Source organism: Bison bison, unplaced genomic scaffold, assembly GCF_000754665.1.
Source record: "Bison bison bison isolate TAMUID 2011002044 unplaced genomic scaffold, Bison_UMD1.0 scf7180017864036, whole genome shotgun sequence".
Taxonomy (NCBI): Eukaryota; Metazoa; Chordata; class Mammalia; order Artiodactyla; family Bovidae; genus Bison; species Bison bison.
The window spans coordinates 4,498,199-4,522,141 of record NW_011494608.1 but is presented as its reverse complement, the minus strand read 5'-3'; the positions used below and the strand labels follow the sequence as shown (position 1 = coordinate 4,522,141).

At 46.1% G+C, this 23,943-nt stretch overlaps 1 protein-coding gene across 1 annotated transcript in view; it reads left to right on the top strand.

The window, feature by feature from the left end:
- Nucleotides 1-5,607: 5,607 nt before the first annotated feature.
- The window catches only part of FAM135B (family with sequence similarity 135, member B), a 150,531-nt gene continuing 132,195 nt past the window's right edge, over nucleotides 5,608-23,943 (top strand). Inside the window, exon 1 of the mRNA XM_010834787.1 lies at nucleotides 5,608-5,684. Within this exon, the coding sequence (XP_010833089.1) occupies nucleotides 5,608-5,684 (77 nt within the window). The remainder of the gene's footprint in view (nucleotides 5,685-23,943) is intronic.

The following is a 23,943-nucleotide window of genomic DNA, read 5'->3' as shown; positions in this document are numbered from 1 at the left end:
GCTCCCTTGCTTTTGGTGCTTTTAGACTACCTGAGTTTACAATTCTGTCATCCTTTTCCGAGGTTGTGAACCTTATGTGCCTTTATGCCTGGGTTTTCAGATGCTGCCTAAGGCGAGCTCAGCATCCCATGGGAAATAAGACCTCAGTGCAGTGTGGGATGCTTCATTTGGCATTGTCTTCAGACATGAAAAATAATAGACATATACAGCCCATTTTAATTTCTACGCTGAAGGAAAGAAAATACTATTTTTTAACATCAGGGGGGCCAAGTGGCTGAGGTTGCATTTGCTGTGATGTGTGGGAATCAGAGACATGAATTCTAACCGCCCCTCTGCCTCCTGCCAGCTGGGAGACCCCAGGGAAGCTCACAGTCTGCCAGGGGGTCCAGTAACTTGTAGGAGGAAGGCAGTAATCATTTCTTTCCTGCCATGCTCATCGTATTGTTTTTAGGTTTTCTTCCGTATCAGAATGGCTTGTACTTATTAAGTGTGTATGATAGGCTGTTTGCAAAGCAGTTTCCAGTTGGGAAAACCAAGGCACAGAGTGCATAAGGTCTTGCCTGAAGTCCTGTGGCTCTGAGGGTCTGATCTTGGTACCTGAGAGACTGGCCAGCCTCCTGCAGGCTACCCTGCTGGGTCTTCTCTGTACACCTTTATGTCAGGGTACCTACTCCCATGGACCACAGCTGTGACCCGGCTCTCTCCTTTCTGGCCTGTGTCCTCTGATGACACAGTTGTCTGTCTATCCCTGGTGCTCTGGGTGGGTCCCTGTGCTCGATTCTGTTCCCAGTGTCTGAAAGGAATGAACACCTCCGGGAGATGCTCCAATTTGGATCCTAAGCAATCCTGCCTGAAAGCGGGGTGTTGGCCCACATTCCAGGTGTGAATACGGAGGCTCAGAGATGCTGCTTGGCTGGTCCAAGGTCCCGTTCAGAGGTGGGGCCCAGGGTTGGCATATAATGCAGCTCGGGTGCTCTTGAAGCAGGGCACAAACCTTCCTCATAGGTGAAGCTCCCTTTCCAATGAAGAGATGCTGGTCTTCATTCCCAATGAGATTGTTTTCTTTGAACATAGAGCTGATTCCCATTGCAGTGACTGGGCAGAAGAGTGGAGCTATCTACCTTCTTAGAATGGCTGCCAGGAGAAAACTGCCCTGGGGAGAAGGGCACTCATGAATGCAGTTACAGGAGGTCAGAGGACCATTTCTGCTGCATCTCTCAGACCAGAGGAAGCCGCAGGATCTGATAGAGTGTTCGGGTCCCCCTGGAACGTTGCTGGGTTGTGCTCTGGCGTGCCTTCTCTGTCCTCACTTTCTGCTCCGTAGCATCAGACAGTCCTTTCCTGAACCTTCTCCACTCGCCGTGTTGTAATTCTATGGCGGGTAATCTTTTGAGCACAGTAACTTTGCATGCCCTTTTCATAAAGTCAATGCTGATGCCCATTAAGATCAACATGCCTTTTTTCATTTAATCTTTCAAAGGCCACACACTTTGAAGATTGATGTTTTAAGGGAAAGATTACATTTTAAAGGAAGACCTGTTTGTAAAGGGATTTGTTTCCAAGCAGTATCTAATGAGGTTTTGGCATCGTGGTATTTCTCCAAAATAGCCTTAATATTTTTAACAAATTTCCTCAGAGGCTCTTGAGGATGTTCTGAAACATTTTCTGAAAATGTAAGTCACTAATGAAACATTTAAGAAACATTGCAATGAAAAGTGCAAACAATTTTTCCACCTTAATTGACATGGAGGGCAGGCCTCCAGGGACCCCAGAACCTCTAATATAAAGGAGAGAGAATGAGTCTTCATTGGGTCTGCATTGTGTGAGGGGGCTTTTGAATTTCTGGCAGTGGTGTTGAAGGCAGAAATAAAAATACTTGCTGCTTCCACTGATGAATGATTGACGATTTGTCAGAAAATGACGGAAGCTGTTTATATACCTGGTAATCTTCAATCCCCTGAACCTCCTTAACGCGATTTCTTTCACCATACCCATGGAGAGATGGAGCTGGGCAGGATCTCAGTGTGTGAGAACTAAGGGGAGGGGATTCAGACTCAGCTCTGACGTGCAGGGGGAGGAGAGTCTTGTGCCTGTGTTACTGAGTGTGTGTGGGGTCCGGCTGCTGACCACCCAAAAGCCGATAAACAGGCCAGGTGGGTGGAAAGGAAAGTTTGCTTTATTTCAGATGTTGGCAACTGGAGGAGGGTGGCAGACATCGGTTCAAATTCTGACCTGCCCCCTCCCCACCACCACCAAAAGCAGGGGGTGAGCGTTCTGTAGACAAAGTGCAGAAACAGCATAGTCATCTCTAACAGTCATCTTTAAATTGGTCATCAGTGGCCTGACCAGCATCATCTTGGTTGTTTCAGGTACAGTCTTCCTAATTAATATTTAATCAGTACAGTTAATAGTCCTAATCACTTCCTAATGGGCTGCATTTGTTCCCATTTCTTTGCGGCCAGGTCTCAGAATTGTGGCAGTTGTGTCCTGGTCATCATGTAGGTAACTTCTCCACCTGGTGTTTTAGTATCTATGAGACAGCTCACAGGATATGGCTCAGACTATTGTCTATAGCCCTTGAGAAAGAACTAAAGGCCCTGACTATGCTTAATGACTGCATTATTATTATTATTATTTAGGCTCATGTGATTGATTTCCTTGGTTTCCCCATTTCCCACTTCTCTGATTAAATTTAATCTTTGATTAAAATTTTCCACAGACAAAAGGCAGGCAGAGGATGTGGGGGTGGATCGGGGAGGGGCAAGGACCACAGAGTCCTGCTCTGTTTCACTTGTGAGTGGAGGTAGTCCCGAAAGAGAGTGGTGATCTGGTCAACCAGGTGCCGCAGGCCTGGGGAGCGAGCCCTGTAAACCACTGCTGTCACTGAGCTCTCTCTAGGCCTCAGAAAGACCAGGGAGGGGGTTGGAAACAGAGCCAGTGAGTTTGAATTCCTGCAGATTCCTGCACCTCCTTTAAAGTGGGCCTAGTGGTTGCCAGCAGAATCAATGTGGAGTTTTAAAACTGATGTTTTGAACATGAGCTCATCACCCTCATTGAATTACTGGGTGTTGGGTTATAATGAACCACGTCGGGTTAAAAAGGAAAAAGCAGCTTCTCACCAAGAAGCTGGGTTTGCATATACACTTTCCAGGATTGCATCCTATTAGTCCTGAACTGTAGGAGGGTGGGGTGTGACTTCTCAGGAGAAAATGTTCTGTATGATATTTTCTATGTATTTTTTTTTCTTCTAAATGTTAATTCCCCACTCTAAAACAAGACACTGGCTATTCTGCAGGTGAGGCATGGTGCTGGGAAACCAGGGCTGTGGGCCCCTGGGTCAGTGTTCTTCCCTCGTGTGGAGTGGATAATCACCTGTGTGCATGGGGGTTAGTACTACCTGCCTCAGAGAGGACATGAGGAGGGTATGAAATAATGAATGGAAATCCCTGAGCCTGTGGGTGTTGGGGTGTCCTGTTCCTGCCCTCCCCCGATCATTCCCCCCAGGAGCAGAGATCACAGAGGGTTCAGGAATTATTGGAACTGATATCTACAAGCAAGGGTATCAGACACCTTTGCCAGTTCTGCCATATTTCGAGAATTGAGACCGAGAGAGGTGATGTGAAAGACAGGATGTTGCATGGTTCCTGTTTAATGTGATAATGAAATGAAGCTCAGAATGGCTTTATTCGTTGGTCCCTCCACTGAGCTTTTACTAGAAATGCCTTGAAACTGAGCAGCGGGTTCTGACCTTGACTGGCTCTGATGCCTTTTGTGGGACTGGGGCATGCCTCAATGGCTCACCCATTAGGGAAATAGGTTTTTAACACATTTTCTGAGTTTGGCCTTTCAGGCTTATCAGCTTGAAATTCCATCCTGCAGAATTTATAGAGCTTGGGTCCTAAGATCCGCTGCATTTTAACATGGTATGTGGAATCCTGCGTCTTCAGACACGGTGCCCCAGATGGCACTCTGGCCAGAGCTGAGACAAAGCTGTTGTCATTGTTTAGTTACTAAGTCTTAAAGCCTAGTTAATCCCTTGTGCTCTTATTTTTGGGTCTGGCATAGCATGACCCCATTACCTGTAGTGAGGTTGGATTCTGAGTGCCAGCAATGGTGGTCTGGTCCTCCAGGCAACTTGGGGGCAGAAAGAGGGGGGCCTTTGAAAGGAAACTTAGGTGCCAATCATCCTTTGCCAGCCAAGAGAGACCAAATCTCTTCTTACTCCCTCCTTATTCTCTCCCCTTTCCAAGATCATGCCAGCTACTGTTATGACCTATTTAGAAACATCAAGTTCTTTGAGGCTTCCCAGGAGGCTCAGTGGTAAAGAATTCATCTGCCAATGCAGGAGACGCAGGTTTGATCCTTGGAGATCCCCTGGAGAAAGGCATGGCAACCCACTCCAGTATTTTTGCCTGGAGACTCCCCTGGACAGAGGAGCCTAGTGGGCTACAGTCTATGGGGTCGCAAAGAGTCAGACACGACTGAGTGACTAAATAGCGGCAGCAGCAACAGTCCCCCCAGAACCTGCTCAGTTGCAAGGAATTTCAAGTAATTACCTTTTAGCTTCCTCCTAGGTAGCTTGTATTGTCCCGTTACACATGGTAGTAAAGAAAGGCTGCTGATGAAAGCACACACCACTAGAACATTCTAAAGTCACAAAGGGACTTCAGGTTAGAGACTTCCTGATCTCTTTCCTTATCTGCCATATGGGGCAAGAACTTTTATCCCAGCATTCTTCTGGGACTCTCCCTTGGACTGCAAGGAGATCAAACCAGTCAATCCTAAAGGAAATCAACTTTGAGTATTCCTTGGAAGGACTGATGCTGAAGCTGAAACTCTAATACTTTGGATGGGAAGAGGCAACTCATTGGAAAAGACCCTGATGCTGGGAAAGATTGAGGGCAGGAGGAGAAGGGGGCAGCAGAGGATGAGAGGGTTAGATAGCATCACTGACTCAATGGACATGAGTTTGAGCAAACTCTGGGGGGTGATGAAGGACTGGGGAGCCTGGTGTGTGCTGCAGTCCCTGGGGTGGCAAAGAGTGAGACATGACTTAAGCACTGAACAGCAACAAGAAACTGTGTGAAGTGCTCTCTGTGGCAGATTTATTTAATCTCCCCATCATCTATGAGACGCCTATGCTGTTACCAGTCCTTCCATTACAGATGAGGAAACTGAGGTTGGGCGAGGTTCAGTGACCTGCTCAAGGTCACACAAGTAGAATAGGGGTTGTTGCACTGCTGGTCATTATGCATGTGTTCGTAGCCAGATGGTAGTGCCTCCAGGCACTGACAGGTAAGGAAGGGCAGGGGCTAGCCCAGCTTTAGAAACTAGGGTATCTGGGTCTGAGTCCTAGTTCTCGGAAGTGTGAGCTGTTTGGCATTATGTAAGGCATCCCATCTCTCTGTGTCTTTCTTCTGAAAGGAGCCCCCCTGAGTGATGACATCCGGTGGACACACTATGGCCCATTGGCCAGACACTCTTGTCCATCTACATCAGCTCTGCTTGGGGTCCAGTTGTAGAAGCCCAGGCTGTCTGTGTTTGGCTGATGAGACCTCAAGCTCTTCATTTCCCTCTTGTTTTTTTAGGTAATGAACCAAGAAGATCATGTCTGAAGTACAAGGAACAGTTGAGTTTTCTGTAGAGCTACATAAATTTTATAATGTGGATCTGTTTCAGAGAGGGTGAGTATGCTTTCACTAATTGTGCTTCTTTATCTCGTTGCTTGTTCATTTCTCTTGTTTTGTTTTTCCTCTGGCAGGAGATGATGGTGGTAAGGAGAGGTTGGAGGGAATTTTGGATTCACAAGGAAAGAATTGTATGATTATTTTTTTCCTGCCAAGAGGAAAACCCAGACTTTTAGTGCACTTGAAAATGAGCCATAAGTTGACAAAGACCAGAAAATGCTAATTTCTCTCTTCCTCCTGCACCTCTACCTACTTGCTATTCCCATTACATCTGTCAGTCAGCATTTAAGGAAGGTGAATTTATTGGAGATGAAGCTTGCCTGTGTAACTCTAATAAAAAGGTGTCTGTAGGATCAATATTTGTAGAGGCCAGCTCACCAAACCACATATCATACACCTGTACCCAGATCGCTCAGAAACTGAGAATTTACAATGTCTTTTAAAAATACACAATTAAAATACAGCTGGGTTCACTTTTTGAGGATGTACTCTGACTTTGGCATTTGAATCCCACGCTGACAAAGAATGACCAGTTCATCAGAACCAGCACTTGGTAGACTGAGAAGCGTGAACTTACATATGGGTTTGTGACCCTAATTATTAATAATGTACCTCATCTGAGCTGTATATTGACCTTCAATATTGACTGAAGCTTGTGTGAAATCATTATTGTTAGCAAGATGTCTCAAAGTGGCACATCCAGGGCACAAAGAGAGCTCTGTGCGGGTGGTAAAACTGGTTGAAAATGAATATGGAAATCATGAGTTATCCAGTAAGTCTGTGGTACTCTTCTTTCCATATCTACATGGTTTGGGGAGCCATCTTATTTAGCCATGTTCACTGATAAAGTCTAATATTGAATTGGGCCGAGTTAAAACCAGAACTTTGAATCACTATTCTGTGTTTTTTTATATGTATATTTTAATATATAATACATATAATTTTTATTATTGTATATTACCGTATGTATACTTACCACTGTATATCTATGTTATATATGCTATATATATTTTGATTACTGTGTATGTTACAAAAAGTTATGTGTTCCATTAACACATAAAATATTTTTAAACCATCAATTATCATATTTCTTATCTTTTAAATACCTTTCTTACATTTATAACACATACCATTTATGAATAGAACTGTACATGCATATGATTTATAAATAAACACACATATATTGGGGCTGCATGCCTGAAAATATTTTTACGGGTAAATATGCAGATCCTAAAGCTTGGAGACCACTGGTCCATCTCATCTCCCAGAGCAAGGAAGACTCTCACAGCTTTCTTTCAGCTCTTAATGCTTCCATTTCATGGAGTGAAGGGGTATGGAAATCTAGGCACACTTCAGAGTGGATGGGGGCATAATTGTATGATCTGAGTTGCTTGAGAGTAGGTTCAGTTTAGCTATATTCAGGAACAGGCCAGGGCAACTTTTGGATCAAGTCTGTTAGACTTCTCAGGGAGGGATGGCAGGAGTTTTAAGATCCCTAAGGTCCCATCTCCAGGAAGAGCTTGGTGTAGATGGTCCCCAGCCCCCTGGATTCTGTGAGCAGGGAGCTGCAGACAGGCTGGGCTGATGCTAGCCAGGATTCTGCCTCTGCCAGCGGAGTTCCTGACAGGCATGACCCCTGGAGCTCAAGGGCTAAGGATTTTTCTGCTCTGAACCTCTCAGGCACCCTGTGTATGTGAAATATAATTACTTTCCTAGCAGGCATTCCATGGGGCTGTGATGCCTGCTGTCCAGACCTCGTGGGCACAGTGGGGGCCTGGGTGAAAGGTGGCGGATGATCTCCTGATGTCGTCAAAGAGAGAGAAAGTAGGCTTGGGGGCTGTGTGCTCCATGATGTCCTTGGATGGTAGAGAATAGAGCTGGGGCTTGGAGAAGAAGGAACGTGTCCTTCTTTGAACTGTGTTTGACTGTGGTCATCTGTGTTCCACTTGGTTTCTCCAGTTAATGAGAGGCTTCTTGAGCCTCTGTCCAGATATGCCAGTTCATTTACCCTGTCTGCCAAGACAGATAATCCTTTTTTTTTTTTTTTTTAATGTATTTGGTTGCACTAGGTCTTAGAACAAGTAGGATCTTTAGTTGTGGCATGTGGGATCTAGTTCCCTGACCAGGGATCAGACCCAGGCCCCTTGCATTGGAAGCATGGAGTCTTAGCCACTGGAGCACTAGGGAGGTCCCAGCCACCTCCCCCACTCTTGATTTGCTGTGAGGTGCTGTGTTGTGTGAGAGGCTGTGTTGTGTGAGAGGCTGTGTTGAAATCACATGGCTACTGAACTGAGAATGCTGACCGGGGATTTGTCCTGATCAAGGAGTTACTTGCTTACAGGACTTTAATGTTTATCATTAGTTTTTTCTAGTTCCAGAATGTATACTGCTTTTTGGTGATGTTGAACAATCAACTTGCATTTATCTCAAGTCTGCACTGAGGTGAGCTCAAGGATTTAGGGCTGAGGGCAAAGGTGAATTCTCAAAGGAAAAGCATCTCCTGAGACCAGTCAAAAGCTTCATGAATGGTCACCTCTGTGCTTGGTGGTGAGGCTCATCCTGATAAAAAGGCAGGGTGGGGAGGCACTGGGGAGCCTGGCTGTGGGTCAGACCGGGCTTTGAAGTCAGGCTCTGCAACGTGTAGGCTCTGACAACATGAACCAGCTATCATTCTAAAATGGTGATGACAAAGTCCATCTTGTGGGGTAATCTGATCAGGTAGGGCACTAATTGCATTAGTTAATACATGCAGAGCAAGCAGCTAACATGGAAACTGGTATCGAGTAGAGGCTGTCTAAATAGTCCTTTCTACCTGTGAATCCTGGCTTCCAGTCTGTCCTTCACACTGTTAGTGGAGTTATTACCCCAAAGGGTTGACGTTTGATCTTGCTTCCCTGTTCAAAAATCCCCCCTTCCTTTTCTCACTCTCAGCCCAGTGCTCAGACTCCCAGTGGTTTGATCTTAAACTTCTGCTATATTATTGTCTGCACTCAGACCCTCCTGCCCCTAATATTAATATCTGCCTTGACCGTTCTACCCTCTGCAAGCTCCAGCTCAAATATAACCTCCTCTCCAAACTATTTCTGTATGTTGATTGATATTCACCTGCTCTGTTCAGCCCAGTTTTTGTGAATCCTCTTTTCCCCTGCTTCGAAAGAGTATCTTTTATGTTTTATTCTGTCATCCATTCACTCACACATGACTATAATGTATGTGAAGGTTTTCATTGCTTGATATTAATTAAGCTTCATTTCCTGTCTTTCCTCCATTCCTTCTTTACAATGTCACTTAGAAGATTTTTCTGCCCAGAAGTTTTCAATGATTTTACATGTAAATTTTGTCCTGCCCACAGAAGGGTTGCACACAAAAGGACCTATAATCAAGACCCGATGTGGAAGGCCAAATATTGTAGAAATATTAGGGTTGAAATCCCCTCTGAAAAAACTCACTTGCCTCATCTCTGCTGGAGAGAAAACGGTTCACTCCTAAGTCAAGTGGCTCCTGAAAGAAAGTGCCATCTCGTATTGTTGCCCTGACATTTCCCATTGTGCCCCGAAGCCCAGTGACAGCTAAGCTCCCTGTGAAATTAGCTAACTAGCCCTGATGTGCCTTAATAGACTCAGAAATACAATTATCTTTGCTTGCCAGAGATCAATGAATTGATTTGTCTGATTCTGTCAGAAACAATCCTTCTCTTCACTTTTCTTATTAAAATTTGTTGCTGTCCTTTTCAGTCCTTCCCGCCTTTAGAAAGGGAGGAAGGACTACACGAGGTTTGATTTGGGACTTTTATCACTTGCTGCCAGTGGTTCCATCTAGCACAAGGGAGAGTAGATGGACTCAGTGATCTTTAAGTGTCTTTCTTTCTGTGAAATTCCATGATATTATTTTAATAAAAATTTGATCTCTCTTTCCCCATGAAATGGCATTTAAAAAAAAAAATTATTCCTATGGAGAGGGAACAGACGTCAGACACCCACGGGCTTTTGCAGCTGGACCGTCCGGATTACTTTTCTAGCAAATCCACATTCCTGTTAACAGTTACCCTGTCCCATTTTTTTCCCCCATTTTTTTCCGCTTTGAATCTGTGACTTCATAAGCCTATGGCTCTAAGCCTTTTATCCTCTTAACCCCTGGCTGAGGATACACTCGGCAGATCTGTAGAGAAAAGACCCTTCCAGGGGGCTGAGAGTTGGCCTGCAGAGACTGAAACATCTCTGTGAGCTCAGAGCCACCCACAGGGCCTGATAACTTCCTGGAGGAGTGCAAGTGGACCAGAATGCTGGTGGGTGGTGCCGGCCCCTTCAGTTCTGCACTCACTGCGGTGCTCGCTCAGGCCTCTCAAGCGGAATGAAAGGGCACATGGTCATGAACCTGGTGTGGAGGAAAAAGCAGAGACACAGGTCTGGTCTAAGAATCAGAGATCTCAGGTCTGCTTCCACGTCTTCTGTTACGAGCCGGGCACCCGTGGGCGCAGCACTGACTCTCTGGCCTCAGTTTCTTCTTTGGCAGTATCTTATGTATGCCTATGGCTGATTCATGTTGATGTATGCAGAAACCAACACAATACTATAAAGAAGTTATCCTTCAATTAAAAATAAATAACCACACACACACACACACACAAGAAGTCATGAGTGAGGTTTGTAAAGCATCTAGTTAGAGAGAGCCAGGCTTGGCAGTGCTGGCAAGGCGGGCTAAGCCCATCCTAGCCTTTCTCTCTCATTGGTCACAACTGAAATCTGCACCCGATGGTCCTCAGCTGGTTAGTGCCAGGGCTGGAGCTGACCTGGTCGGGTAGCTAGTGAATACTGCCGTCACTAGAGATCCACTGAACTTCAGCGTGTTTCTTTCCTGGAAGGGTCTTTGAGTGCACCTCGGGTCAGAGGAGTAGACATAAGACAGTCCTTAGCTGCTCTGTTTTTGTTCCCATCAGTTGTCAAATGTTGCTCAAAAGCAGTTTTAAATGTACTTCATCATGTTCTCATTTTAAGCTTTTAATGGCACACACATACACACACATAAAGCAGTTTTGCCTATTGAAAGAATTATGGTGACTTTTTCATCCTTGTACTTTTTCTTACTTTTCATGATACACATCATCACTTTTGTAATCAGAACTCCATCCCTCTTCCTCTCCTTTTTCACTGGGCAAACATTATTTCATATGCACATGTGTTTTCCTTTACAAAAATGTAAAATATTGGACTTCCCTGGTGGTCCCGTGGTTAGGACTGCATGCTTCTACTGCAGGGGCTGCATGTTCGATCCCTGGTCAGGGGACTAACATCCCACATGCTGTGCAGCTTGGCCAAAAAAAAAAAAAATGTGCGATATTAATTTGTTCTCTATTTTCTCTCTTTCCACGTGGTGAACTTTTTTAATCACCTGTATGTCCCTTTGCAACATGATTAACAGCTGCAAAGAATTCCGTCATATAACTCCACCATAATTTATTTAACCAGTGCTCTATTTTTGGATGTTTTGCTTCCTTTTTTACATATTAAAATGCATCTCATTATTCAGAAGTTACCGTGACATTTTTGTTCTTGAATAACTAGGAAGCACTTTAGTCTTAATAATATAAACAATACACCCTGAAAATGAACTTTCCCCATGTGTCTTGGTTCTAGTGAAAGTGAAGTGAAAGTCGCTCAGTCGTGTCTGACTCTTTGCGACCCCATGGACTACACAGTCCATGGAATTCTCCAGGCCAGAATACTGGAGTGAGTAGCCTTTCCCATCTTTAGGGGATCTTCCCGACCCAGGGATTGAACCCAGGTCTCCCACATTGCAGGTGGATTCTTTACCAGCTGAGCCACAAGGGAAGTCTGCCTTGGTTCTAAGTCTCTGATAATGTTGATAAAGATGAATACTCTTTGACCAAGCACCTTTAAAAAAAAAATTAGGGTATAATTGCTTTATAATGTTGTGTTGGTTTCTGCTGTACTAGTAAGTGAATCAGCTATGTGTGTACATATATCCCCTTCCTCTTGAGCCTCCCACCCCCAAGCCCCATCCCCACCCACCTAGGTCATCACAGAGCAGTGAGCCGAGCTCACTATTTTATACAACAGCTTCCCACTGGCTATCAATTTCACATATGGTAGTGTATATATGCCAATCTTATTCTCCCAATTCATCCCACCCTCCTCTACTTCCCATGTCCACGGGCCCGTTCTTTATGTCTGCATCTCTATTCCTGCCCTGCAAATAGGTTTATCTTACCATTTTTCTAGATTCCACTGGACAGGGTGTGGCAAAAAGAGAACCCTCTCCGCTGTTGGCTTCCCTGATAGCTCGGTTGGTAAAGAATCCACCTGCAATGCAGGAGACCCCCGTTCGATTCCTGGGGTGGGAAGATCCGCTGGAGAAGGGATAGGCTATCCACTCCAGTATTCCTGAAGTTCCCTTGTGGCTCAGCTGGTAAAGAATCTGCCTGCAATGCAGGAAACCTGGATTCAATTTCTGGGTTGGGAAGATCCCCTGGAGAAGGGAAAGGCTACCCGCTCCAGTATTCTGGCCTGGAGAATTCCATGGACTGTATAGTCCATGGGGTCGCAAAGAGTCGGACATGACTGAGCAACTTTCACTCTCCCTGTTGGTGGGAATATAAATTGACCAAGCACTTTTATCGTCCAGTGAGGTGAGGGAGGGCATGATCTTCAGCCTAACCATCCCCATTTACCCCCAGATCCCTGTTCCATCTCCTCTTAGACTTCTGCAGCAGGCATTTACAAAGCTTAGAGGAATTAAACACCGATCAAGAGTCTTCATGGCATCAGGCAAATCTCCACCTTCTGTTGAGGAGCATTTGTGAACAGTAGGGATGTAACAATCTCCCATGTCACTGGTGTCTGGGTGGCTCCGCAGGTCCCAGGGGCTGACACTCAGGTCCCTGCAGGTACTGTTTGGGAACTTTGGGAAAACGAAAAGACACCCCTGCAAGGCTGGCCCTTTGCTGCTCCTTCTAAATGTAGATAGAACTTAACTTTCATCAGCATGCTGTGTGTTCCAAGAAAGGGGGAAATTCTCTCTTCTCTTTGAAAAAAGTCTCTTTAGTTCCACTGCATGAAACTTTTATGTCTCAACCCACTAGAGTCAACAGCAATATATTTGGGGTTGGAAACTGTAAAATCCAACCCAGGGACTGACCCTGGGTCTCCTGCATTGAGGGCAGATTCTTTCACCACCGAGCCACCAGGGAAGCCCATTATGAAGAGCTTCACATAAGCCCTCAGTTCTGCAAGGATGCAGTGTTATCCACAAGTCACAGAGGAAGCACAGACTGACAGGAGATCCAGGTCTGGTTCAGTTTTGCACTTTGTGCAAGTGGCCAGGTGAAGGGCTTCTCCTGGGGTGGCCTGCACCCCAGAGTCCACACATGTGCTTTCTGCCCCGCTGGGCTTGTTTTGTTCCTCTTGGAGCAGACAGAGGTGTTCAGATGTTCTGACGGACACTCCCCACTTCCACTTCTTTAAATACTCCCACTTCTGCAAACAATACAACTTCAGAGCACAACTTTTAGGGGGAACTCTCACCCAGACTTCCTTTCCTGGCTGCCCGACACTGTCTGTCTGTCTACCTTGAACAATCAGAGGATGATGTACTGAGAATTAGATCCTCTTGGCCAATGACTGACAGGCCCCAGAGGCATTTTCTTACCCAAATCTATTCACACTTCCTTGACAAAAGATCTTTCAGTGAATGGAATCCTCAAAGATGATCTCTTGCCCTCTTTTATTTTTTCTTTTTGAGTTTTATATGATTAATATTTATTGGGCTGAACCTTAGTTGAAGAATGTGCTAGTTGTTCTTATTTATTTATTTAAATAGGAGGATAATTGCTTTACAATATTGTGATGGTTTTTACTATACGTTAGCATGAACTGGCCATAGGCATACAGGTATCGCCTCCATCCCGAGCCCCCTCCCACTGACCTCCCCACCCCCTCACCCCCCAGGTTGTCACAGAGAGCCAGTTTGGGGTGCCCTGAATCAGTCATACGTACATTACCAGGTGCATGACGCCATCCCCCTTTTCTACCCATTAAAGCTTTCTCTTGTCATCCTTCTCAAGAAGAAATGTGTGGCATCCCTCCCATGGAACTGTGGTGCAGACGGCCCCTGGTGAAACAGACAGAACCTTTGTCGGAGCTGCTTGTGTGTGTGTGTGGTGGGCACATGGTCTGCGAATCTGGATGCGAACTGGCCCCATAGAGGGAAACTGTTCCAGATGCTGGGGAGAGCTACCACCTAAAGCTGACATGGTAAAGCGGGTTTGCTGTTCAATGTAATCAAGCCAAAATCGGGTGGATGGGCTGATAAGCACAGTCACCCATCGCTTGATGGCCTGTCTGAGCTGATGCTGCTGAGGTTGGGGAAGATACACAGAGAAGGCTCCTGGCTGGAGGAGCAGGTCTGGAAATACGGACCAAGGTGTTTGAACTTTCTCCTCTAGGGATAGGATGAAAAGAAAAAAGTGTAAGTGATAGTCTCTCAGTCATGTCTGACTCTGCAACCCCATGGACTGTAGCCCGCCACGCTGCTCCGTCTGTGAAATTGTCCAGGCAGAAATACTAGAGTGGGTTGCCATTCCCTTCTCCAGGGGATCTTCCCAACCCAGGGAGCTAATATGGGTCTCCTACATTGCAGGTGGATTCTTTACCATCTGAGCCACCAGGGAAGCCCCAAGGATGGTATAGGAGGGGAGAGTATGGCATGTTTTAAGAGAGGATCAAATTTGGGTTAAAACAACCTTTGGCTGAAGCATAGAGAATGCAGGCACTGCCTGACAGATAGTTGACACTCATACATTTGAATCCTACTCATTGGGTGAGGTTACTTATCTGAGTCCAGTCATGATGATTAAGGGGATGTTTATTGAGCCTTGTGACAAGGAAGTTTCTCTTTGCACTCCAAATCCTGTTGATTGGTAGTTTCTGAGGTTTGTATAAAGCTCAGATCCCACCACTGATTTCTGTCTTCAGATGACTTAGTGGGCTCTAGACCCATAAGAAACAGTAATGAAATGGAACCGGTGTCCTTTATTTATAGCTGGGAAAGTTCCTAATACTCTCTTAGGGCAGGGCATTGAGAAAATAGATTGAGCAATAAGGATTAAGCATAGGCTTGCATGCCAAAATGGGATTTCTTCCTGTCTCTGTCTACCCCAACTGAAATAAATCTTTAGACTCCAGTGTTTAGAGACAGGGGAGGAAGAGGGAAGGAGAGAAGATGAATGGTTACCTCGGGCCCAAGAGGGGCCCAGTGTTCATAGACTGAGCTGTACTTACTGAATACAAGGAATAAATAGCAGAAGTCTGTGCACGGTGCTTGATATTTATTATCTATTATTAAAATACATCTCTTATTATCTATTATCAAAATACATCTCTTTCAGTAGCCCAGGTTTTCACCAATCAATTTGGCAGTGCCTTCCTACATTCACCCCTGGGTCACCTGGTCCAGTGGACTTAAATACCACCTATAAGCTCTGTTGTGCTAAGTCACTTCAGTTGTGTCTGACTCTGCAGTAGCCCTCCAGGCCCCTCATGGAATTCTCCAGGCAGGAATACTGGAGTGGGTTACCACGCCCTCCTCCAGGGCATCTTTCAGACCTAAGGATCAAACCCCCATCTCTTACATCTCCTGCATTGGCAGGTAGGTTCTTTACCACTAGGGCCACCTGGAAAGCCTGCCTATAAGCTACTGACTTCCCTATTAGGTCATCAGTTTCTCCTCTCTTCTCAACTTCACACTTGCCCAGTAGGTGTCCTCCATCCAACATCATCTTGCTGTCTTAAGGCATCTTAAACTTGCTCTATCCAAACAGCAAACCTGATCTCCTGCCCTCCCAAACCTCTTCCAGCAAACAACCCCATCTCAGTTCATGGCACTTCCATCCTTCTTGTTATTGAAGTCAACATCTTAGAGCAACTCATGACTTCTCTCTACCTCACACCTCGTGTCCACTTTATCCAGAAATCCTACTGGCTTTATCGTCCAAGGTTATGCAGAACATAACATTTCTCACCTCTACTGCTAATGCTCTCTGGTTCTAGCCACCATCAAGTTCCACCTGGATTTGCACCATAATCTGCCCAGCTGATCCTACTGATCCATGCCCATGTCTAGTTTCCTCACAACGCAGAAGCCAGATGGTCCTTGCAAAGCCTAAGTCAGGTAGTGATGCTCCTCTGTTCCAACTTGCTGTTCTCCAGTTGGCTATGAATGAAGCCGAAGTCCATACGGCTGGTTTACTCGTTCCCTCTTTTGCTTACCTCCGGCCACAATAGTCTCTCTGTAGTTTCTTGATTATACTGGACGTGGCCCTGCCTTAGAGCCTTTGTGCTGTCTGTTCCCATTTCCTGGAATGCTCTCCCATCAGCTCTTTCAAGTTTGCCTCATATATGAATAAGGAAACTGGGTGCAGAGAAAGGATGCTTTGCCTTGTAATAGACAGCTGCAGAGCGGAAAAGTCTTCTCAGGATCTCAGATTTCCTGGTTCCTAATCAATAACTCTTCTCTCATAACCAAAAAATCCCCAGTGTCTTCTGTGGAACATTAGTCCCTCCATGGTCTCCTGCCAGAGTCCTCTCTTGGGATGTTCCTTGCAACAGTATTTCTCTACTCATGATATCACAGATGTGTGCACACACACATGTGTATTTGTGTGTGTATGCACACATGTGGGGTGGGCTGTGTGATACGAATGTTCCAAAGAACATCTCTTGGAGGTTGCTTTTTCTCTCATGCTGTTGTCCATCCATCACAAGGATAGAATTGCAAAACTGTCCAAAGTTGGAATTAACTGGGGGTGGGGGGACGATGGTACCTGACTTTTTTCCATTTTGTCCCGAAGCCTTCTTTTGAAGAATAAGCGATATGAATGCTGATGTTGGTGAAGGATCCAGGGTGACATTTATTGCCCTCTATTTGTATTAAGAATGTCGAATCGGATTTTTAGTTTACATTTTTGAGATACCGTATGACTGAGGAAACTTCTTAGATGAGCACACAAGGGAAATTCAAAGGGGCTTGCTCAGTGGCTGATGTTTGGGCTCTGGTGTCAGAACATCTGATTCTGGGTCCTGATTCCAAGCCCCCAGAGCAGTATGGTCCTGGACACATGACTTCATTTCTCCACATCTGAAAGCCAGATAATGATAGTATCAACCTCCTATGGCTTTTGTGAACAAAAAATTACATGTGTGTGTGTTGTGCTCGATGATTTTGAGCTATCTAATTATTATTTATCCTTATCATCATTATGGTTATTACACAATTTGCCTGAAGGAGCCCTACTGCTGGTGTCAGCCCAGGATTTAAGCCTGCCTCCAGCTTGCTGTGCAGCTCATATATTCTTGTGCGTGCTTTGCATTGCTGACTCCACACTCCTTATCTCAGCTTGCAGAAGGGGCCACAGAATCACCTCTCTTGAGATTTGACCGTTCATCTCTCCACATATCCATCCCTTCATCTCCCCATTTATGCTTCCTCTCATCATGCAGATATCAAATAGGTAATGGGTGGCCCGACCTATGCAAATAGTGGGGAAGTAAGCAAACAGGAAAAGAAACAAAGAAATGAATTGGCCTCAGCTTAGTCCTTGCAGTATCCTGGGAACTGAGCTAGGCATTTTATCTCCATCGTTTCATTTAATTATCCTTGAGAAGCAGATATTATCTTTCCCACTTTACACATGAGCAAACCGCCTTTGACAAACAGTAAAACAAAATGCCTGAAGCCATGTAGACTACTACAGCTGCCATTCCAAGTCTGTCTCACTTCCAACCCCACACGCTTTCTCAGAAGCCACACGGCTTCCCTTCCAAAACCCATATCCTGGACCTCTACATCCACACATCTTCTCGGGGTCTGAAGAACTGAGGAAACTCACAGACACCATTCGTTTTGTTGGCGGTAACTTCACAAGTGGCATTGGTCCAGAGTGAGCTCAGGAAGGACTTGCCCAACTCAGACGTTCTTGGCTTGCATTGTCCAGTCCTGGTGCCAGAGGGAGGCTGGGCATCACTCCCTCCTCTAGGCTGTGGCCGTGTCTCAGGGGCTTTGAACACCTCTCAGTGTCTCACCTCCAGGACACCTGGCAGCGTGTTGACAAGCCTGAGTTCTCTAAGCTTACAGATGATGCCCCAGCTATGCCCAACAAGGAGTAATTAAATGAGCTGGGGAGGATTCAGGATTGTGATCACCATTTCAGGATCACTAATAGTCTTCCAGGAACGTGAAAGAGATTCATCAATAGTTTCTTCAACTGAGACCAGAACTAAGCCTGTGGGAGTGAAAGGAAGATATATTTTAAGTGCTTTATGTCAGGAAATGTTTTCTAGTGGACCAGTCTTTAGTGGGCCAGGCTGCCTTGACCATCACGAATGTTCTCCTTCTGAAGAAGATGGGGTTCGGATGGCTGAGAATCTTGGAAAACTACATATTTGATGAAAAGGTGATGATATATTCAATCACAAACCTTCAAACGTTTGTGAAAAACTTTTGACTTCCTTTCCTCAGGATGAATCTTCAAGGAAATCTGAAATATAAAAGGGAAAAGTAGAGTTGGTTTGGTCAACATTTCTCGAGGTGTGCCCTCTGAGGCTGTTCATCAGGACACGGGGGTATCATTGCATCTGTTCGAAAACCACTGGGAATCCACCAGTAAATATGTAAACACCACATTGGCTAACATTTTTTTGAACCCTGAGCCTGAAACTCTTTTAGGCTTCATATTTATTATCTCATTCAGTTCTTCAAACAACCTAATGAAGTCAGGGTTATGATTGTGTGGACTGTTATGCAGACGAAAGAACAGAGGGTCACATTTGATGGGACACATTTGAGTTGACACAGCTGGGCTCAGGATCACAGGGTCACTAAGGTTGTGCCAATTCTTTACCAGTCTCTGATTATCCCAGAACTGGTGTATCTGAGTCCAGTCCTGACTAGCCAGCAGCCCCTGTAGATATGTAAGCAGAGTGGATGGTGGGTGACCGAGGGCTGCTACCTGGATTATCTGAAAAGCAACTCAAAAATCTCAGGAGACTGCAAGAGGGCTGTTCGCTGGAGGAGAGGCATATTGTCCCTCTCTGTGAGTACAGTGCTAATGGCCTGTGAAATCTTCCCGGGCTGAGGATCAAACTCATGTCCCCTGCGTTGGCAAGCGGCTTCTCAACCACTGGACCACCAGGGAAGTCCTCTCATGATTCTGGCAGCTTACTTGCCTCCCACCCACCCTGTGCATTGGAAATCAGCCGGGGTTTTGCATGTTCTGTTGCCTCCAAGCCTCGTGCCTCCCCCACAGCTGCTGCAGTATTCTGTCTGCAGTGTTCTCCCTGCTAACTTCTGCTCAGGTTGTCTTTGTCTCTTCTAAGAGATCACCTATCTCAGGAGACTTTATTATAGTTTAGCCTGATCAGGAGCATCCTTCGGCCCTCCCTTTGTCCCACCGCTAGTGCCAACCAACCTCCTCATTACTTGCTAGGTCTTGGCATCCAGGTTCCATCCACTCCTGGTTCCCAGGCTTGCCACTCAGGGCTGGCACCCAGTGAAGCCCAATAAAAGCTTGTTGACAAGTGGACACTTTGGGTTGAAATATTTTGACCCTCCTCTTCTCTGTATTGAACAGTACAACAGTATTCATTGAGGGTCAGTTGTGTAGTTGACATAGTTCTGGGTGCCGTTTTCGGGGTGATGACCCAAACAAAGCAGTCCCTGTTCTCACAGAACATTAGTCCAGTGGTTAAGACAGTCATTGAATCTAAGCTCCCTTTTCTAAAGGAGCCAGTTTGGTATGAAACGTGTGCTGTGATGTAAAGTGCAGGTGGCCGTAAGAAGTATGACAGGAGATGCTTCATGTATTAATAGATGAGGGCTCAGGAGGGATCTCGTGGAGGAAGGAACATTTAAAAGGAGACTTGAAAGTTACTTGAAAAATAATAGCCAAGTACGAGTGGGAGGAAAGAGAGCAGGAAGAAAGGGCAGGTATGAGGCCCTGGAAGGAGCAGCTTCATCCAGAAGCTGAAATAAGGCTGCTGTGACTGCTGGAAAGGTGAGCTAGGGCCAGATTCTCTTGCGTGTTACTGCTTGTGCTTGGATTTTCAGGCATGTGTGTGTGTCGTGTGTCTGCTCAGTCCTGTGTGACTCTTTGCAACCCCGGGGACTGTAGCCCGCCAGGCTCCTCTGTCCATGGGATTTCCCAGGCCAGAAGACTGGAGGAGGGTTGCCATTTCCTGCTCCAGAGGATCTTCTTGACCCAAGGATTGAACCCAAGTCTTTTTCATCTCCTGCATTGGCAGGCGGATTCTTTATCATTGTGCCTGGGAAGCCCTTCAAATGTGTGTGTGTGTGTGTCTCTCTCTCTGTGTATAATAATCACCTCTGTTCTGGAAAAAGTCTTGAATGAATAGAGTATTTTTCTACTGCAGTATTTGATTCTGTAGAGGTAACACTGTTTCATCAACAGAAGAAGCAACAGGGCTGTGGATACATTTTTGTTACTATCTACCACCTCTGTTGTTCTTCTGAAGCCAGGGATTCATGCACTTAAACCATGTTCTATTTGTGTTTGATTTTAAAATATCCATGTAAATTATATTTTTAAAAAGACTACCTGGTTCTGCATGGCCTCAGAGCGCCATTGAAGGTCTTCCATTGTAGCTTCTCCTGTCTCGGAGAATCACAGGCAGCCACACACAGAGGAACCTCAGAGTTATTCCTGGTGCTCCTTATGCCTCGGGCAGTGCCTTGGACTTATACTCACCAGATACCCCAGACCCTCCACAAGGCTCTGTCCTTCCTCTCTGGATGCCTTCCACTGTTCTCCCAGGCTCTGCTTCCTCCCGGTTCCCTCTTCCCTCTGTTGTCAGCACAGCAGCCAGAGGGTCCTTTTAGGACCTAAGTCAGGGAGTGTCACTTCTCTGCTCAAAACTTCCCAGTGACTCGACTCCCTGTTTCACTCAGAATGGCATCCTGAGTCCCTGTGATGGCCTCTGAGCCCCTTCCTGATGCTCCAGCCACTCTGGATACCTGCCCATTCCTCCATCACTGCCCTCCGTCCCCCGCTCCCACTTTGGCCACCAAGCAGGGGCCTTTGGGGTATCTTCCTCTATCTGGAACATTCTTCCCTAGTATGTTTGCAGAGCAAAACTTCTCACCTCCGTTAAGTCTGTGCTTGTCACCTTCTTTAATCACACTTTAACCCCACAACTTCTCTGCATCACCTTCCCGTGTACCATGGACATAACTAGTTTGTCCCTTCTTTCTTTATTTGATCCTCCTGCTAAAATGTAAGCTGCACAGATGCTGTGATTTTTATCTGTCCCTTCCACTGATGAATTTCAGTACTTAAGCTCCTCCCTAACACTCGGTGCTCTGTGATGACCAAGAGGGGTAGGATGGGGGGGTGGTGGGAAGGAGGCTCAAGAGGGAGGGGATATATGTGTGCCTATGGCTGATTCACATCGTTGTACAGCAGAAACTAACACAACATTGTGAAGCAGTTATCCTCCCTACAAGTGAGTACATTCTTCCACTATTCTTCATGGTCCAAACTTTCAAAGAAAAAAAAATGCAGGCATACCTTAAGAATAGGTGCAGGTCACTGCAGCAAGGAACTTAAGCAAGTTTGCTTCCTTAGGGACTTAGGAAGATTGCTTGTCTGTGAACATATAACTTGAGTGCAGTTGGTTCTGAATCTCGTGCGTGCGTGTTTGCAGCAGCGCATGGTGTGTGCACCCATGTTTGTGGGCGTGTATGGTTGTGATCATGCTTGTTTCCGTGTGCCCATGCCTGTGGTCATGTGTGCTTACATTTGTGGGCATGCATGGGCACACACTCATGTCTCTGACATGCATAGTTGTGGACATGCATGGCTGTGTGCGCATGTTTGTGGGCACACATGTATGCTTGTTTAAATAATTGCTCTAGCAGATGTATCTGAACTCTGGCATGCAGAACTGGGGGCTCTGGACTTCGAGGAGGGACCTTGGTTCTGTCGTTTCTCGTGTCCTTCCCCGGAGTCAGTCTTTAAATATCCACCTCATTGTGCTAAAAGTGAAGTCTCCGCTGGATGTCAGTCTCCTGCTCAGCCACCCTCTTGGACGTCCTCTCCTCTCCTGGGGGTCTGCGTGGCTGTGTTCTAAGAGCCGTGTGATTAGCACCAGCCCTTTAAAGTCACCCGGAGGACTCTTTGTCACAAGCACTGTTTCAAGTGCCTCCCCCTGCCTCAGATCTGGAAGGAGGCGGTGCCTTTTGTGAGCTTGCAGCTGGCTGCATTCATTTAGAGGTCATTTTTCCTCTGGTGTATTCAGAGTCCAGTTGAATTGGTTTGGAGTTCAGCGGGCTCCTCCTGACTCCGGCATGGGTTGACTGTGCTCTGTGTTCACTCCGGTCTCTTCCCAGCCCCGTAACAGACCACACAGACCTTCACCCGGGTCTTCACTTGTCAGGGTTAATGGCATCATAATGCGTCTGTTGCCTGAACTCAGGCAGGGCAGAGTGGTACAGAGGATGAGTGTGCTCTTTGCAACCAGGTCCGGGTCCCAATCCCAGTTCTACTGCCTCAACAGATGGGCTGGTTTGACCAGGTTGACCTGTGACTTTCAGGTTCATCTCCTGGGAATTGGGATGTGGCACCTCAATAGCATAACTGCCAGGGTTGAATGCTGTCATTTATGTGACAGCATCCATCCTGGTGCCCGGTGCCTAGTAGATGCTCTCTGACTCCATTCCATCAACCCTGGATTCTGCCCCAGCACACACCCTCACCGCCCCTCCTGAAGCACATGTAACAGCAAAGTCTGACCTGGCCAGACTCATCCATCTCCACACCTTCGCTGATCTCTTTACCTGGGATGAGTGGTAGGTCACCTCTTTTTGTCATATACAGGTTTCTCTCTGAACTCCTGCTTCCCCTTAAAACTGAGTTCAGGGCATCACTGAGCAGACATGGGCTCAATCCCTGGGTCGGGAAGATCCCCTGGAGGAGGGCATGGCTGCCCACTCCAGTGAACTTCCCTGGAGAATCCTATGGGCAGAAGAGCCTGGAAGGCTGCAGTCCATGGGGTCGCACAGAGTAGGACATGACTTAGCATGCGTGCACAGCAACAAAAACAATCATCTCAGGGTTCTCAGGGGGATCACCCTGATTCTGTTACATTTCTTTATCTCAGCTTCAACTCAGCCTGCCATAAAAGAAGTAGAAAACTAACCAAACCAAACAAACAAAACCCAGTGCTTTGGGAAGCACTCAGCAGGTCACTCAAGTGTAAAGACATTTTTTTTTTTTCCTTTCAAGTTTTCACTCATTTGTCTTCAGTGTGAGGTTATTAAGGTTTGACTGTGTTATGCTCAGCTTCAGAAGATCTCTCTCTAGTGTGGGATTATGTGGTTTAACGAGTCTGACAAACCTTGTTTTTAATCCCATCTCTGCTGCTTCTTGGCTGCGTGGCCTTGGGGAAGTCAGTCAATCTGTCTGAACCTTTTTCCTCACCTGTAATCTCAGATAATGATGACTATTAGACCCGCTTTTAGAAAGAAGTGAAGCTGTTTTCTGTCATCCTGAAGATAGTAGGGCCATTTTATTTCTTGAGAACTAAGTCATAAAGTCAGCTACTTGGGGTTTGGCACATCATTGGTTAAAACCACCCAGAGACTCTCGATTAGTACCTTGTATGCCTGAGTCAAGTGACAGAATGCATGCTGAAGGACGCATGTGAGATATTTACTGCATTTATGATCTATGCCATTCATTACTCAGCTCTTCATGTTTTGGGGACTCTGTGTTAAGTCAGCAAACGTTCCCTAGCACCCACTATGTGTGACGTGCCAAGGACATGGGGATATAAATGACAGCTCACTCTGGAGGTGATCGATCGCCTCCAGGATACACGTCTCATTAAGAAAAAGTGGGGTGGGGAAAGGACATGGGCTTTGAGGCTGGGCACCCCACTTCAGTACTCTTGCCTGGAAAATCCCATGGATGGAGGAGACTGGTAGGCTGCAGCCCATGGGGCTGCTAAGAGTCGAACACAACTGAGAGACTTTACTTTCACTTTTCACTTTCATGCATTGGAGAAGGAAATGGCAACCCACTCCAGTGTTCTTGCCTGGAGAATCTCAGGGACAGGGCAGCCTGGTGGGCTGCGGTCTATGGGGTCGCACAGAGTCAGACATGACTGAGGTGACTTAGCAGTAGCAGCAGGATCTCAGTTCCCACTCAGCTAATTACGAGCAGCAGAGC